Here is an 18,556-nt window from a genome sequence, read left to right on the forward strand (position 1 = left end):
ATAAAATAAAATAAAATAAAATAAAATAAAATAAAATAAAATAAAATAAAAGTATTCCCCTCCCATATACGTTTAAAGTAGTCTAGTGTTGTGAATTCCATTGACAGAATTTGGAAAGCCACGCCCCAGAAGAATAAAGCCTCAGAGGAAACCTGCTGGAGCTAATCTATGGCAGGAAAGCCTTCCCGACCACTGAATTCTAAACCTGTTCTGTGGCAAAAGACTTCCTAAAGGAGGACAGCAAAGACAGAAATCCTAAAGGAAAAGATGGGACAGATTTAGCCATACTAAACTTAAAAACATCTGTGAGGTTAAAGCAAACAAAATCAAACATTAAAAAAAAACCTAGGGGAAAAAAAAAGTACTTGTTATTCATATTACAAAGGATTGATAGCCCCAATACAGAAATCAATTAAAAATGTTAAAGCATGGGGCGCCTGGGTGGCACAGTGGTTAAGCGTCTGCCTTCGGCTCAGGGCGTGATCCTGGCGTTGTGGGATCGAGCCCCACATCAGGCTCCTCTGCTATGAGCCTGCTTCTTCCTCTCCCACTCCCCCTGCTTGTGTTCCCTCTCTCACTGGCTGTCTCTATCTCTGTCGAATAAATAAATAAAATCTTTAAAAAAAAAATGTTAAAGCATGAGGAATCCAACAGGAAAACTGGCAAAGAACATGAATAGGCCATTCACAGAGAAAGAAATACAAAAAGGCAAAAATTGAAACAACTGGCAAGGAGTTAGGGAAACGAAGGCCTCTCAACATGCTGTTGGGAATGTAAATTAGTTCACCTTTATACAGGGCTATTTGACAATATAAAAATAACACTAACATTTATAAGGAGTTGCTCTTTGCTAAGTACTCTGCCAAGTGCTTTGCACTGATTAAGTTATTCAATTCTCACTCAGCTTTATTGATATTCAAAGTGCATCATTTGTAATAATAAAAAACTCAAGACTCCTCAGACACCCAACAGCAGGGTTTGGTTAAATGGATCATGGAACCTCTATACAACAGGATTGAAATGATCTATATTTACTACATGAAAAGTTCTATAAAATATAGTTAAGTTTTTTTTAAAGGCTACAGAAGAGAATGTACAATATACTATTTCCATCGTATAAAAACTGCATGAATACCTATCTACGTATGTATATGTATATAGAAAAACCTTGGGGAGGGGCACCTGGGTGGCTCCATTGGTTATGCATCTGCCTTTGGCTCAGGTCAGGATCCCAAGGTCCTGGGATGGAGGCCCACTTGGGGCTCCCTGCTCAGCAGAGAGCCTGCTTCTCCCTCTCCCTCTGCTGCTCCCCCTGCTTGTGCTCTCTCTCTCTCAAATAAACAAATAAAATCTTTTAAAAAAATCTTGGGGATATATAGCAAAATGATAACAACAGTTGTTTCCAGGTGGTGGGATTTTAGATGATCTTGATTTTCTGCCTTATGGTTTTCCACGAATGCCTACTGAATTTTTGCTATCACTACTCCTAGGCAGCAGGAGTAAGGTGGGTTTGATGGGCACACAACCTGTGGTGTCACACAGAGCTCCATGGTTACAGGAGCCCATGTTTTAGTACTCTACTGTCATGATTTTGAAACTCTGAATAATTCATGAATAAAGGGCCCCACATTTTCATTTTGCACTGGGTCCTGCAGATTCTGTAGCTGGTCCTGACAGGAGTATACCTTGCCTCTTCCGCTGGCATCCTGAAATGCGTTGTTCTGCAACCGCCACCACTGTGAGAACTTGCTGTTTTCATTTTCCTTCCTTCACGCAGAAAGGAAAACCTCTCAACGAGGAGGCTTTGAACTCATTTTCTCCACCGTCAGCAGGTTGATCAACCCTCTCCCTGGAAGAGGAAAGAAAGCCTCTGAGGACCGACTATTTTTCTTCCCTATTAGATTTTAGCTTTACACTCTCTCCCAGCCCCCAACAGGATGGATCACGGGTGTCCCTTACAGTATCTGCCTATACCTTCCAAAATGCCAATCCTGGCAGGGGAAAAACCTGTTCTCCTGAGTAACACAATCAACCCCAGCAACTACTCCAGCATCAAACAAATATGCATCCACTACCTATGTAATTTGTCTTTAGATCATTCAGTAATGAGCCCATGACCATGGCCATGAGATTTCCTTATTGTTTATTCTCATCAACTAAGCTTTTCCTTGTCAGAAACAGTTTCATACAATCTTCCACTTGGAGATTTCACTGTGCATTCCTCCCTTTGGATCTTTTGTAAAGATTTATTTTTTGAAAAACTACCTACCCCCCATCCGTAAGAAATCATGCTTTTGAAATGTCAAAATAATATCCTTAACTTCCTTTATCTTTACCTTTGTTTCCTATTTCTAAGGCAGTATCTACTCAGAGGAAAGAGGGTCACAGTCCTACAGTGACTCAATTCCCTTTAAAACAGTGGTTGTGACATCTTATCAAAAATTTCATGAGGTCAATTTATATTACATGCACTAAATATTTTATCTGCATGCTATTTAAACCTTCAAATAAATCCAGTTAACTAGATAAGCATTATAGAAATCACATCTCCTCTAGGGAATTCTTTTGGTCCAAATATCTTCTACTAGCTTTTCTGACATGACAGTCAAAATTTCCAGTTCTTGAGTCACCTCTGTTGCCCCATACTTGCCACATAAACAAAAAACGTCTAATCTTGGATACTTTCAAATATACGTAAGAGTAAAGAGAACAATGCAATTAAGTTCCAGGTATCCATTACTCAGCTTCAGCAATTACATTCTGCCAATCTCAATCATCACTTTTTAATTTTGTTTCTTGATTTAGAGGAAATTTTGAGCACTAGGTTCTCACAAGGAATACAGCCAAATTCATAGTCTCACTTGAAATAAAGCTGTCACCTCAGTAGCGGTTATCTAGTGAGAATTTAAAAGCATTCGCATTCCCAGATTTCCCATCTCTAACCAACCTGCTCCTCGACTCCCCCTCCCCCCACCCGAGCTGCAACCAGCATCAGTCCCAGCTAATGATCTAATCCTTTCTTCTTTCAACGACGGGAACATAGGACAGGGAGACTTTGAGAACACATTTGTTCAGCGTGCTGCAGAAGAGGCAAAATTGCCTTCTGACCCATGTATCCCAGGGCAATTCCATTTCACTTCTTTACCTTCTGGAGAGGTGAACATATAAAAGCATTAGAACAAAATTTATTTTTTAGATCTTTTGTTCAGAGATCTGTTTAGGTGCGCCTGAGTGGCTCAGGTGGTTGAGCTTTTGACTCTTGGTTTCGGCTCAGGTCATAATCTCATGGGTCCTGAGATGGATGGAGCCCCCTGTTGGGCTCCACGCTCAGCAGGGAGTCTGCTTGAAGATTCTCTCCCTCCGCCCCTCCCCCCACTCGTGCACACACGCCCATGCTCTAATAAATAAAAATTTTTTTTAAAAGATCTATTTAGGGGCGCCTGGGTGGCTCAGTCGTTAAGCATCTGCCTTCGGCTCAGGGCGTGATCCCAGCGTTCTGGGATCGAGTCCCACATCAGGCTCTTCTGCTGGCAGCCTGCTTCTTCGTCTCCCACTCCCCCTGCTTGTGTTCCCTCTCTCGCTGCCTGTCTCTCTCTGTCAAATAAATACATAATAATAAAAAAATCTTAAAAAATAAAAGATCTATTTAGGGGCGCCTGGGTGGCTCAGTTGGTTAAGCAACTGCCTTCAGCTCTGGTCATGATCCTGGAGTCCCAGAATCGAGTTCCCCCTCGGGCACCCTGCTCAGCAGGGAGTCTGCTTCTGCCTCTGACCCTCCCCCCTCAGTCTCTCTCTCTCTCCAATAAATAAAATCTTATAAAAAATAAAAAAAATTAAAAAGATCTGTTTAAAAGCACGCCACGTCTATGCACGAGAAGGTGGGTATTAAGCAAAGAAGGCAAGAAGAGCAAGGCTCAGAGGGAATAATATAGAGAATTAAGTTATGGGTCATGGGGAAGGAAGCAATAGTTCTGGGCTGCCTCTGACACTTGATCTCCTTTAATCTTCCCAACAACTTCAGGTATAATTGAATTCCCATTTTACATATGAGGAAACTGAAGAAACTCAAACCTCAGAAGTCCTGTGGCTTAAGGCACCCATCTATGAATGTTGGAGGAAGAATTCAATCTTATCTGAGTCCAAAGCTGTGCTCTTTCTACCTAAGCGGTAGGGTTGGGAGGACTGGGCACTCACACAGGACATTTGTCGGGGTCCCCAGGACAATCTCTTTTGAGGCCTCAGCCTGCAAACAAATGCCACTTTGTAATGAGACTTTCTCTCTTTCTCACCAGATGGTCCCCTAAATTAGTTGAAGCCTGTGGGCCTTAAATATAAAATAGGCGGATGCATCTTGATTATAATATGGCAGTTTGGTTTTAGTCGCAAGTGTTATGCTTAAAATGTAAGAATGTGATTGACTTATAGCATTTTCTTTTTAAAGGATAAAAGTTCCTTGTGCTTGATCAGCCCAGCCCCTGGATGCCTGGCTGCTGCTCTCTGTAACAGACAGAACTACACCCAGGCAGGGTACCAAAAGCAAGAGTACCATAGCCATCTTCCTAGGACAGGCCTGAGCCACATGACCTTCACCCAATCCACACTGTTGATGTTGCCCCCCTGAGACCCAATGGAGGCAGTTTGCGCTCTTCCTCCCTTGGCCAAACTAGACAAGTTGTGTTTCCTCAAGACGCCCCCAGCTTGCTGCAAATTATCCACCCAGCTCCTTCTTTGCCATCAGGATTTACCCGACCCTGCCTGGATATAGAAGCTGATCCCTCTGGACTGGACATCTGCCCTTTTCTTTCCCATTGAGCTGGGGGGGGGGGGGAAGAGGCAGCTTTAAAATCTGCTTTTCTTTTACTCACAGTTAGTGTGCCTGTTTTGTCTGTATGTAAAGGCCCACTCACCTACAGCTAGGAAAAATCCTGCTCTTATATCTAACTTTGGAACTGAGAAATCAGTCTTTATTCAGACACACACGCTTCCTCCACAAAGCATGGCAGTTGGGGTGGAGTGGAGGCAGCAGTGAGGTTGCAGGATCCGGAGGGATAGGAAGGAAGGCAATGCTGAAAGAAGAGAGACGAGTAGTCTCCTCGGGGAAGGGAGATGTTATCATAGGGTTAAGCAGGCAGCAGTAAGGAAGATGAATTCACCATTCAGGAAAAAGGGAGAAGGGGCTAAGTACCAAACACTATGCTAGATGCTTTACACATACCAAGGGAGGAGGGACCGGAAATGAGGAGAAATTTATGAATGCTATGACACTAATTCAGGCAAGAAGTAATGAAGAACTTAGTAGAATGGTAGCAGTTTGAATGGAAAGGAAAGAATAAACAGGATTCACTGTGAGGGGAGTTTCAGCCTAACTTACCAACTGATTGGGTGCAGAGGTCAGGGAAGAGGAAACCAAGAGAGCTTTGGGTTTTCATAATAAGTGACTGGGAAGAAAGGGGACATTAATAGGAAATGATTGTCAGGAGATGGACATAAGCAAGATTGATCAATTTGATTTTGGACCTATCTAATCTTTAAAAATTTTTTTTAAAGATTTTAATTTCTGAGAGAGAGAGAGAAAGAGAGAGAGTGGGAGGAGGGGCAAAGGGGAAGGGAAAGGGAGAGGGAAAAAATCTCAAACAGACTCTAAGCTGAGATCATGAGATGAGATGAAACCAAGAGTCAGACATTCAACTGACTGAGCCACCCAGGCGCCCACTGAAATTTTTTATAATACAAGTTTTCAGACATAGAGAAAAACTGAGGAAATAGGATATTGAAGTCCCATGTACCCATTTCCTAGCTCAACAATCATCAATTCACGGCCAATCTTGTTTCACCAATACCCTTACCTATTCCTCCTTTCCCCAACTGGATTATTTTGAAATAAATCCAGATACATGATACCATCCAGTAAACACTTCAGTATGTATTTCTAAAAGATACTCTTAACATAGCCACATACAATTATCTTAACCAAAAAAAATCAATCATCAAATACTTAATGTTATTGGTAAGTACTCAAATTTCCTCAATGGTCTCCTTGTTTATTTATAGTTGATTGGTTAAAATCAGGACCCAGATAAACAAACCCATTGAATGTAAGATTCTGTCTAAAACTGCCATGTCGACATATCAAGCAGGCAACTGAAATTTCAGGTCCAAAACTCAACGAAGAGGTAGAAGCCAGGAATACAGATTAAGAAATCATCTTCTCGGAGGGAAGGATGAAGCTATCTGAATAAATGAAGCCACTGAGTACATACCATAGAAGGAGAATATAGCAATAAAAATGGCCCAAGGATAGAACCTTGGGGAACAACTATATTCGGGAAGAGAAGAAAGAGCCCCTGGGATGGGGATGTGAGTAGTTTGAGAAAGAAGTGAAAAGCTGAAAAAGAAAATAAGATAGTGATGTCAATGGAGCCAAGAAATGAAAGCACTGCACAGAGGGAAGACCAAACAATTTTGCTCACTTAATGTTTTCCATCAAAAGAGTCTTGGGATGAGGCACCTGGATGGCTCTGTCGGTGAAGCGTCTGCCTTCGGCTCAGGTCATGATCCCAGGGCCCTGGGATCGAGGACCGCATCGGGCTCCCTGCTCAGCGGGAAGTCTGCTTCTCCCTCTCCCTCTGCCCCTTCCCTCTGCTTGTGCTCTCTGGCTCTGTCTCTCTGTCAAATAAATAAATAAAATCTTTTTTAAAAAAAAGAGTCTTGAGCTAAGACTCAGTCCCTGCTCTATTGTGTGACTTTCTAGCTGTGTTACACATTAAGCAAATCATATCTGTAAACCTAACATTCTTCAGATGTAAAAAACGGGTAAGGCCAGTCCTTCCAATTAAACGGCTGTGTAAGGATCAAATGAGAATGGATCCGTGTGAAGAAGACCTTTTTTAACTGCAGAGTATTGGACAAATATGAGAGGCTATTCACTCAATAAATATTTACCATTTTTATTAATGTGAAAATATAACTTAACTGTTGAATGGAGGGTTAAGTTTCTAATATTAAAAAATGCTGAATTTTAAAGGCCATAATTCTTCAAGAGTCTCATACTAGCTAGCTCTTATGATCATCTACTGTCTGCTGGGCACTGTTCCTCCACATAGGGTCACCTGGATGGCTCACTCAGTTAAGCGTCTGCCTTCAGCTCAGGTCATGATCTCAGGGTCCTGGGTCCCACGTCAGGCTCCCTGCTCAGCAGGGAGTCTGTTTCTCCCTCTGCCTCTGCCCCTTCCCCCCACCCCCGCTCATGTTCATTCTCTTTCTCAAACAAATAAAATCTTTCCACATACCTTAACTCATTTGATCCCCTCAAAATTGTATGAGATAGGTACAATTATGAGCCTTTTTTTACAGATGAGAAAGCTGAAGCTGAGAGGAGTGAACTAATTTGCCCCAGGTCACACAGCTAGGAAACAGGTGAGCCAAAGCTCAAGCCAAGTCTTTCCTATGCCCGAACCTGACCTCTTAATCACTACACCGAAGTTCCTCTTAAAAATATGTCTTGAGGGGCGCCTGGGTGGCGCAGTCGTTAAGCATCTGCCTTCGGCTCAGGGCGTGATCCCAGCGTTCTGGGATCGAGCCCCACATCAGGCTCCTCCGCTAGGAGCCTGCTTCTTCCTCTCCCACTCCCCCTGCTTGTGTTCCCTCTCTCGCTGGTTTTCTCTGTCAAATAAATAAATAAAATCATTAAAAAAAATATGTCTTGAGGGGCTCTTGGTTGGCTCAGTTTGTTAAGCAGCCGACCCTTGATTTCGGCTCAGGTCATGATCTCACTGTTGTGAGATCGAGCCGTGTGTCAGGCTCCGCACTCAGCAGGAGTCTGCTTGGGATTCTCTCCCTCTTCCTGTGCCCCTCCCCCCAATAGCACCCCCCCCTTAAGTGTCTGCTGCAGCTCAGGTCATGATCCCAGGGTCCTAGGATTGAGTCCCACATCAGGCTCCTTGCTCAATGGGGAGTCTGCTTTTCCCTCTGCCTGCTGCTTCCCCTGCTTGTGCACTTTCTCTCTCTGACAAATAAATAAATAAACTCTTCCAAAAACATTAGTCCTTTAAAAAAAATATACCTTGAGGGGCACCTGGCTGGCTCAGTCCACGGAACATGCAACTCTTGATCTCAGGGTCCTGAGTTCAAGCCCCACACTGGGCTTAGAGCTTAAAACATTAAAAAAACAGTGGAAAAAATATGCCTTGGAAAATTAGAAGATCACCATATTATAACCTTAATGAATTACAGACCTAGGCTCTGAGCATCAATGCAACTATCATCACAGAGACAACCAGACACTATGGCTCCTGAAGGAAGCACACACCCACCCACCATCTATGAAGTTAATTTTGCCCCCCACCACACCCCAAACGGAACCTGAATCAAACACTGCTTTTAGATTAGGGTTACAGTTGCCAGATAAAATTCAGGAAACCCAATTAAAGTTGCATTTCAGATAAACAACAAATAATTTTCTTACTGTAAGCATGTCCTATGCAATATTTAATACGTCCCATGCATTATATTTGGGATATACTTTAAAAAGTATTCATTATTCATCTGAAATTCAATTTTAACTGGGTACCCTGTATTTTTATTTGCTAAATCTAGCAATCCTACTTTATTGTTTTTTAAAGATTTTATTTACCTATTTGACAGAGAGAGAGAGAGAGAGAACACAAGCAGGGGGGAGAGACAGAGGGAGAGGGAGCAGCAGACTCCCCACTGAGCAGGGATCCCAATGTGGGGCTCGATCCCAGGACCCCAGGGATCATGACCCCAGCCGAAGGAAGACACTCAACTGACTGAGCAACCCAGTTGTCCTGGAGATCCTACTTTAGATCTAACTATCCATTTATAAGAAACACAAAGGACTGAGAAACATACTAATTTCGACACTCACTAGATGTTTGATTATATTAAGATGATTAATTTTTAGTCGTCTACTTGTATTGTGGGAGTTTTTAAAAGAAGCTCTTATCTTTTATAGATACACATTGAAATGTTTGTGGATGAAATTATATGATGTCCTGAAGGTCCTTCACAATAATTTGGAAGGGAGAGAAGTGGGTGGGATGTAGATGTAACAAGACTGGCTGTGAACTCATGATGTTGAAGCTTCCTTAAAAGTACATGTGATTTCATTACACTCTTTTATTTCTGTGTGTGTTTAAAATTTCCCATAATAAAAAAGTTTTTAAAAGAAACAATACCTAGCACAGTGACTGACATACTGTAAATACTTAATATGTATCTGTTGCAGGCAATTTTTTTTTTTAAAGAAAGCTCTCAGATGGCCATCAAATGGAAAAACATTCTGGAAATGAGATTACAAGCATGAATATGCCTGAAAACACAAATGAGATTCGTTTAGGGACCAAACTATACTCAAATGGAAACAATAATGAATTTGCCCAGACAAGGGAATTTGTTTATTGAAAATGAACAGTTGTGAAAGTCTGGGCAGAAGAGGTACATACATTACAGGTACTTAATTTGGGTAAACACATAAGACATTTTTAACCCTCCAAAAAGATGTTATGTGGAAAACAATCCACCTTAGGTTTTTTTCAATATTAACTATTCCAGTGAACTGTTGTGGAAAGCCACATTAATTTGCCTTTGGAAAGATTTTGAAAATTTGAGCGCTCACATGCAAGTAAATCGCCAATTACTAGAAATTATGACTTCTCATGCTGAATAATGCACGCACTTGACAGGAGGTCTTTATCAAAAATGCAGTATTGTTAGTTTTAAATGCAGTCTTGCCTTAAATGCTGGGTACATGAGGACAACCAAATCAAAAGCAATCTCCTGCACAAGGTGCCAGCTAGTGTGTTTAGTGAAGTGCTCAGTGTAGGTATGTGAAATAAGCTGTTTATTTATGCTTAATATCCCACTATATGGATACGTTATAATTAATTCAACCATTTCTCTTACTGATGGATGTTTCCCACCTTTTTTATTATAGACAACCATGCATTTACCCTTCTACATTTAGCCTTATATTCTGGTGCTTTAATTTCTGAGAGACAGATTATAAGAAATGGGCTGGCTGGGCCAAGAGTATAAATATTCTTAATTTTTAATAAATACTAATTGCATGTATTTTTAAATCAGGCTACAATGTGGAATGGTGTTCTAAAAATGCAATCACCTAGGGGCGCCTGGGTAGCACGGTTGGTTAAACATCTGATTCTTGGTTTCTGCTCAGGTCATGATCTCAGGGTCCTGAGATCAAGTCCCGCGTTGGGCTTCATGCTCAGTGTCTGCTTGAAATCCTCTTCTCCCTCTGCCCCTCCCCGCCACATGCTGGCTCGTGCTCTCTCTCTCTCAAATAAATAAATAAATCTATCTTTACTTAAATAAATAGGTAATTGCATTTTTAAAATTATTTAACTATAAGTCAATCATCTTACTAACTTCACTACAAACGCTAAGTATATTTCAGCTCTGCTTTAAGTAGAGAACTGGGTTCTCCGACAACCTCCCATTAACAGTGCCTTTGGTGTTAGAAATCCCATGGCTTATTCTGTTTCAGAGCAGCCTGTATCAGTACATCCACTTCGGTATACCTTCCTGTATCAGGAAGTGGTATTTTAAATTGTCACCTTGTCAGTCTCTGAATTCTGAGTGCCATTTCAATCTGTCCTTTCTTGGTCCTTTTTTTGCAAGGAGACTGGTTCTCCGCACTCTTTAAAAAGGTATTTGTTTAGGGGCACCTGGATGGTTCAGTGGTTAAGCAACTGCCTTCCGCTTGGGTCATGACCCCGGGGTCCTCGGATCGAGCCCCGAGTGGAGCCCCACAACGAGCCCCCCGTGGAGCTCCCAGCTCAGAGGAGAGAGCCTGCTTCTCCCTCTCCCTCTGCTGCTCCCCCTGCTTGTGCTCTCTGTCTCTGTCAAATAAATAAATAAAATCTTTTAAAATAATAAAATAAAAAGGTATCTTTTAAAGATTTATTTATTCTAGAGAGAGTGCAGTGGGGAGGGGTAGAAGGAGAAGGAGAGAATCTCCCGCAGAGTCCCCACTGAGCACGGAGCCCAAGGAGAAATCGATCTCACGACCCTGAAATCATGCCCTGAGCGGAAACCCAGAGTCCAATATTCAACCGAGTGAGCTACCCAGGGGCCCCTGAAAAGGTATTTTTATTAGTAACTTTTCCTCTTTTACTTTTTGTCCCTCTAATCTTAAAGATCGCTTTATTGACTGTTCTTCAAATTCAAAAGTAACAAATGCTTGTTAGAACCAGTGAAACAATTCCATACGAGGATGTATAAAGACAAAGCTCATCACCTCCACCTCCACCTCTTGAGATAATCAATATTAACAGCGTGCTGAGTCTTCCACAACTTTCCCTGCTCATACAAACAGACCACATACATAAAATTTTCTTTACACCAAAGTATAATCATACTATACACATTGTTCTGCAACTTGTTTCACTCAACTATATATGTATATACATACATACATATATGTTTTTATAGGTGACAATGACAATATCTAGTATTTAACAAAATGTACTGGAGATACTCCACAGTTTTAAGTTCCTTTCCAGTTCTAAAATTTTTGTTTTCCTTCAGAGAACATACTACCATTATAATTATTTGTAATGAATTGTTCAATGTCTTCCTTCTCTGCTAGACTGAGAACTCCATGAAGGCAGGGGGCCAATTTTGTTCACCCCTCTATCTTCAGAATTTAGGATAGTGCTGCCAGGATGGTAATTGCCTAAAATCTATTTGTTCATTGTTTCAGTGCTTCCTGAAACCTTCAGTCTACTTAAACTGGGTCACTGTCAATACTCGAAACATTTACCGTTAGGAACTCAGTCCCCAAGAAAGTCACCACTCAATGTTATTTGAATGGAACCTAGTGACAGTACATTTTAAATATTTGGGGATATTTGTGTTTTTTAGCAAAAAAAAAAAAAAAAAAAAAAAAAAAAAAAAANNNNACCTCGCTACCACAAAAAAAAAAAAACTAATTTTAAAAGACCACGTGTTTAACAGAGTTCTGCGCTTGTAATTAGGAAACCTAGACTCCAGTCCCACTTCCACCATTAATTACCGCACGACCTTTAAGAAGTTCCTTTCCTTTCTGGTCCTGGGGTCCTCATCTGTAGCTCTAACATTCATTAATACCACAAATATGTACTGTCTACTGCGTGCTGGCACTAGGCTAGGTGCTAGTGACACAGGGATGAATAATAATAACAGCCACCATTTAATGAATGCTTATTCTGTGCTTGGTCTTTTACTAATGGAGTCCTATGCACTCTCATTTATCTCCTAGGAGCACTACCATGATATTTCTGTACTTTACAAGGAGGGAACTGAGGCATAGGGAGGTGAAGTAACTTTTCCAGCATACCAAAGGACGCGGTGAAGACAGGATTGGATTCCAGTCAGTAGGGCTTCAGATTCCACTCCAATAACCATAGAAAATCCTTGCCCTCATAATTCGAGGAATATACAGTGGCTTGCATTTTGGTCCCAACCCAGGAATACTGGGTGGCGCACCCTTCTCATCGATATGAGGATGCAAAGATGCAGGAGTACATTAGAGAAACCACTGAGAAACCTGACACAAGCGCTGCAAGTACTAACGCTCTACCTCGCTCTCGCGGTTTCCACGCCGAGAAGGTGAAGAGGTGGGAAGTGTCCGCGGGTCGTACGTACGCACGCCTCTGGGGCGTCCCATTGGGTACAGGGAAGCGTGCGGGTCACGCCGGCAAGACGCGATCCTCTGAACTCAGCAGGAGGCGGGGAATAAGAGAGCACTGCGTGCGTACGGGCCCTTCCGACGTCAGCACGGGCCGGCGGCTCCGTCTGGCCGCCGGTTCGTTTGCCCCGCCCCGCTGCCGGCGCGGTGGCGGTGTTCACTTCCTGGCCCTCCCCGCCTTTAGTGAAACCAACGAGAGGACACCCCCTGCATCTAGAGCAGCCCGACCAGGAGCGTAACCGGGTGGTGCGCGAATGTGAGAGGAAAGCTGTGCGCGGCTGCGCTTTCCCGCCCCTGAGCCGTTCTAGACGCGGGTGAGTGCTGGGGCGTCGGCCCGCACCCTGAGCGGACCCTGGAGCGGACCGACCCCGCCCCTCTCCTGGGGGGAAAGCCTGGGATCTGGCCCAGTCCCAGCATGCTCCACGCCGGGTACCCGGGCAGGTGCAGTGGGAGTAGTAGTTAGTGGGGGAGAATGAGAGTCTCCTGCGTGGAGGCGCTGCCTTGGCCCCTCAATGGGGTTTTGAGGTGACCACGTCCTCGCTCTCATTTTCGTTCTCCATTTCGTCCTCCTCCCTATTCCATACTCCAGCCAGCCACCTTCACCTTCTAAAAGGATGCCGTCGCGGAAACCACTCTGGTGGGTTTTGCCTCATTTGTGCCCGTGTGCAGTTTTAAGTTTCCCTCTCCTCCGCACCAAATATCCTATCGTGTACCTCTCCAGTGTTACATTTTTTTGCCCCCCTGATGGAAAAAAATCTACTCCTTAATTTATGCATATGATCCATGAGTAGTATCCCCATCAGGAAGAATTCTGACATGTTGTTCTCAAGCTAAGAGACACGTGTGAATTATCCTATATGGGCCAGAAGTAAAGTCCTATTATAAATTACTTTTAGAGTGCATCTAATAATACTGATATTAAACAGAGCTTGTTTTCTATCAGTTCTCTTTTCCTTCATAGAGCTGTTTGTTGACCAAGTTCTGTGAGTGACACGGGAAAACCATCCTGCTTCTTTGCCGACCCCCACCCACACTCAGGAATTATTCTGCCAAGCTATTCCACACCTTGGCCTTCTGATAGAAGTCAAAGTCCATTTCCTGTAGAAGAAAACCAAGGGGTGGTTTCCTTTTAGCAGTATGATAAGATGGGTGCAAAATGTCAATCATGGTTAACAAATCCCACGTATTTTTTTCATTCATAGAAAAACAAGGTTATTAGGTAACTCATCTATTAAATTTTCAACAATATGAGTAGAAGCACTCTACAGATCATTATTCTGTAATAGAAAAAGCATTGCACTGATCTCAGGAGATCTGATTTCTGGTTCATTTCTACCACTGACTGTGTGACTTTGGGTCAGTTACTTAACCTCTGTGGACCCTCTCTTTCCCTATCTATAAAATGAGAGAAATGCTATTAGGTAGCTTCTAAGGCTTCTTTCAACTTTAAGACGCAAAGGGAAAAAATCTAAGTAGCTCAGTAGAACATTCCTTGTGGAGAGAGGAGATTGGGAAATCTCAACAGTTGTATTTAAGGTGGGCTTTTCTTTTAATTTATAATTGAAATCAAAGTGTAGACTTTTCCCTTTGTACTTCCCCAAAGAATAAAAAAAAAATGCCTTTGGAGGAAGTTAAAATGTTCATTAATGGTTCATCAGATATGCCTATATTGAGTCGGTTCTCATCCAAATAATTTAACTATTTTCATTATGGGCTTTTATTACATTAGTTGATTGAGATACTGTATTGGAAACCATTTAGTCTTAGGAGCGAAAGAGTAATAATAACATGTGTGGTATCAGTCTCAAGAAATTTGCTGTAAATGTACTCAAACACCTAAGGACAGCAGCCATCAGTTAAATAAAGCACTAGGTTGAGAACAGAAATGCCAGCACAGATACCATTGGTGATTCACTAATTGTAGGTGGTTTTATCTGTTAAATTTAAGGTTTTGATGTAAAGTCTATTTATAGCTACGGAAGTGTTTAAATAATATAATGCAAGCTTGTGAAATGAAATTCCTTCAAAGAGAATAATGGACTGAACCTCTGTAACATTGGTTTCTAGGGTTAATGTTTTGATTTAGTACTTAGTTAATTAAATCCCCAAGGATGAAGTGCAAAAATGGCCTCCCAGAAAATTCTAGTGCGTGGAGGTGTTGTTGTAAAGTTCCAGTTTTTACAGAACAGTGATGAGATACCATTGGGAGCTAAGATTCTTAGACCTCTTGGTATTGGTACTCTATGCAACTAACTTGATTTCAAACTTGGGGCCTTTTTTTTAATGTTAAGAGCAAAATGTAAGTATATAAGGTATACCAAATCAAATCTCTAGACAAGTACTTTTCTATTCAGTATCTTAAGGATCTTTTTTTTTTTTATAGGAAACATGCTTTCTGAAAGCAGTTCATTTTTGAAGGGTGTGATGCTCGGAAGCATTTTCTGTGCCTTGATCACTATGCTAGGACACGTTAGGATTGGTCATGGAAATAGAATGCACCAGCATGAGCATCATCACCTGCAAGCGCCTAATAAAGAAGATATCTTGAAAATTTCAGAGGATGAACGCATGGAGCTCAGTAAGAGCTTTCGGGTATACTGCATCATCCTTGTAAAACCCAAAGATGTGAGTCTTTGGGCTGCAGTGAGGGAGACTTGGACCAAACACTGTGACAAAGCAGAGTTCTTCAGTTCTGAAAATGTTAAAGTGTTTGAGTCAATTAACATGGAAACAGATGACATATGGCTAATGATGAGAAAAGCTTACAAATATGCCTTTGATAAATACAGAGACCAATACAACTGGTTCTTCCTTGCACGCCCCACTACGTTTGCTATTATTGAAAATTTAAAGTATTTTTTGTTAAAAAAGGATCCATCACAACCTTTCTATCTAGGCCACACTATAAAATCGGGAGACCTTGAATATGTGAGTGTAGAAGGAGGCATCGTCTTAAGTATAGAATCGATGAAAAGACTTAACGGCCTCCTCGGTATCCCTGAAAAGTGTCCTGAACAGGGAGGGATGATTTGGAAGATATCTGAAGATAAGCAGCTAGCAGTCTGCCTGAAATACGCTGGGGTGTTTGCAGAAAACGCAGAAGATTCTGAAGGAAAAGATGTATTTAATACCAAATCCGTCGGGCTTTTTATTAAAGAGGCAATGACTAACCACCCCAACCTTGTGGTAGAAGGATGCTGTTCAGATATGGCTGTTACTTTTAATGGACTGACTCCCAATCAGATGCATGTGATGATGTATGGGGTATACCGTCTTAGGGCATTTGGACATATTTTCCACGATGCATTGGTTTTCTTACCTCCAAATGGTTCTGACAATGACTGAGAAGTGAAAGAAGAGCGTGTATACGAGCACCGTATAAGAGAGGTATTGTCACTATTTGTTGTTAACAACTACATATCCAACACAACAGTATGTTTTTCTTTTTTAGTTTGGTGGCACTGGTTTAGTTGCACATTAAAGTTTAGTGGTACATTTTTAAATAGGGTGGGGTTTTTTTTCCTTAAAACATGTGAAAATTTCAAACATGTTGGAAAGAAATGTTTTAAGAATGATAATTTTGAAAATAAGATATATTTATAAATATTATATTTATGTGATAAATCCTAAATTATGAATCTGTGGCACATATTTTTGCTGATCAGTTAAAAAAGTTCATGTCTTTTTAGCTTTCTAAGCTACGCAAATAAAATGTCTAGTTGTGAATTTGTGATCAAAGTAAAACTTTCAGCTATGTGTTTCCATTACTTGTTAATGCTGGTGTATATTCTAATTCTAAGCCTCTGCAAGTGCCCGTGGATTTGCTTTCTCAAAATACACAACCAAGCAGCAAAGGAAATGTTCCGAACCAACGTTAAAGTGAAAGTTGAATTCTGTCCCTGAGAGAAAAAGTGAAGATTACCTATGAAGGTTAATAATTTTCCCAGGAGCTAATTTAGTGGCATTCCGCAGCAAACACAAGTTGTGTAACTCTCTACTTCTCTGTGCAGACACTGAAATTGGAGTGGTCACTATGAAGACTCTATGTCAGTTGAGATTTCTTTACTTCTGCTGGGCAAATGAGATCTGTGGACGTCTTCTTTCAAGAACTTGTTTTGATAGTCGGCAGTTTCACTTACCTGAGTGGAGTCTGGTCTTTGTTTACCTATTCAAATAATGAGATTTTTCCCATATTCATAGTTGTATCATGTCCAACGGTTTTGGGTGTGGAGGCCTTAACCTCACCGTTCACCTTGGATTACCATACCATTTGCCTTATTTCAGTGGCTACCCAGAAGCTTTATCCAGGGGTGAATACAATAGCTCTCGTGCTTATAAATGTAAAATGCTTGCTGCTGATTTGTTCTATAATTGGGCCTGCACATGCTATATTAAGTGAGATCCATAAGTACCCCCATAGGGTGTGCAACCATGACATTTTAGAGATCAATATTTCCTGTAACTGGCCTCATGATAGTTAATGGTCTCCCATAGCTTTTGCAAACCAGAAAGAGAATTTCCTCAAGAGGGCCTCGGGCTTCAAATTATCGATCATCAATGCATAAAGCGCTTTTTAAAAATTTATCTGATTTTCCTTATTGGGGCTTTTGGTTAAAAGGAAGCATTATTAATTTTAAAAAAATAATAAGACCTTTTTATCAAGCACTCTTAATATGTGGTCTCAGATGCAATTAATACAGATCAAGTCATGTTCAGTGTAAGTACAATGATAAACAGCATCTCCCTGAATGTGACACCCAATTTATAAGTGTCACCTTGCCCCAACAACAATGTATTTTAAAGAATTATGCATTTATCACTTTCGATTACATTAATGTATCGGTATAATTGTAATAAATATGTCAGAGAATGCATTCCATTGTTTCATTTCCTGGTGGGTGCTAAGGTAACAATTGCTTTTTAAACCAAACTGATGCTCTTCAAGGGTGCCTGGCTGGCTCAGTTGGTAGAGCATGTAACTCTTGATCTTGGAGTTGTGAGTTTGAGCCCCACATTGGGTGTAGAGATTACATAAAATTTTTTTATGAGGCAGCCGGGTGGCTCAGTCAGTTAAGCATCTGCTTCAGCTTAGGTCGTGATCTCAGGGTCCTGGGATCTAGCCCTCTGTCGGGCTTCCTGCTCAGCAGGGAGTCTGCTTGTTTCTCTCCCTCTACCCCTCCCCCACCCCACTTGTGCTCGCTTTCTGTCAAATAAATAAAATCTTTAAAAAATTTTTTTAATAAACCAAATTGATGCTCTTGATTGTATTTTTATACACAAGTATTCCTTTATAAAATGTTACTTGTCTTAATATGCTGTCTCTTTGAATTTATTTGTACCCAGTCTTGTAGATAAAATCTGATTCAGTAATACAGAAAATAGTACTACTGGGGTCATGGTTACAGATATGATCACTGTGCATTCAAAAGCCAAAAACTTAACCCTAACCTCACTCTTACTGGGGAAAGAATTGTGAAGAGTGGAGGTTAATGGAAATTAATCATGTTGTGAATACATTTTACAAATGGCTAGTGACTACCACATTGGACAACACAGGTCTAACCAGTTCCAGAAGTGTGAGATCCTGGACGAGATGGAAAGAGAAAATTTAGGGGCGCCTGGGTGGCTCAGTCAGTTAAGCAGCTGCCTTTGGCTCAGATCATTATCTCAGGGTCCTGGGATCGAGCCCCACGTCAGGCTCCCTGCTCAGGGGGAATCTGCTTCTCCCTCTCCCTCTGCCTTCCCTCCAGCTTGTGCTCTTTCACTCAAATAAATAAAATCTTTTTTTTTTTAAAGAAAATTTAAAGTTTCTTCTAAAAGTTGTATTTATTTTTCTGGGTATCTTGA

At 41.3% G+C, this 18,556-nt stretch overlaps 1 protein-coding gene and 1 long non-coding RNA gene across 6 annotated transcripts in view; one reads left to right on the forward strand and one right to left on the reverse strand.

Moving 5' to 3' along the window:
- Nucleotides 1-12,794, reverse strand: part of LOC103680220 — a 21,828-nt gene extending 9,034 nt beyond the window's left edge. The window contains exons 1-2 of one of the 2 annotated variants that reach the window (XR_005834519.1): nucleotides 12,602-12,794; nucleotides 1,686-1,849 (exon numbers count right to left, since the gene is read on the reverse strand). This is a non-coding gene — a long non-coding RNA (uncharacterized LOC103680220). Of the gene's footprint in view, nucleotides 1-1,685; nucleotides 1,850-12,358 lie in introns of both variants that reach the window. The other variant, XR_573079.2, reaches the window with a different exon arrangement.
- An 82-nt stretch (nucleotides 12,795-12,876) lies between these two features.
- C1GALT1C1 (C1GALT1 specific chaperone 1) lies at nucleotides 12,877-17,583 on the forward strand. Of its 4 annotated transcripts, none has more exons than XM_040628415.1 (3): nucleotides 12,877-13,023; nucleotides 15,093-16,096; nucleotides 16,510-17,583. In XM_040628415.1, exon 2 carries the CDS (start codon nucleotides 15,098-15,100, stop codon nucleotides 16,052-16,054), a length of 957 nt encoding a protein of 318 aa, XP_040484349.1. In that variant the 5' UTR covers nucleotides 12,877-13,023; nucleotides 15,093-15,097; the 3' UTR covers nucleotides 16,055-16,096; nucleotides 16,510-17,583. The 4 variants fall into 4 exon arrangements, with proteins under 4 accessions (XP_040484349.1, XP_040484354.1, XP_040484342.1 ...); XM_040628420.1 differs by having other exon boundaries at nucleotides 16,720-17,583; XM_040628412.1 differs by adding an exon at nucleotides 13,299-13,346 and having other exon boundaries at nucleotides 12,881-13,023; nucleotides 15,093-17,583.
- Nucleotides 17,584-18,556: the final 973 nt, after the last annotated feature.

The sequence above is a fragment of the Ursus maritimus genome, assembly GCF_017311325.1.
Source record: "Ursus maritimus isolate PB19 chromosome X unlocalized genomic scaffold, ASM1731132v1 scaffold_X1, whole genome shotgun sequence".
NCBI classification, from domain to species: domain Eukaryota; kingdom Metazoa; phylum Chordata; class Mammalia; order Carnivora; family Ursidae; genus Ursus; species Ursus maritimus.

What these genes read in the sequence shown, in the direction of transcription:
- C1GALT1C1 (XM_040628408.1), top strand. Translation starts at nt 15,098, where the DNA reads ATGCTTTCTGAAAGCAGTTCATTTTTGAAGGGTGTGATGCTCGGAAGC.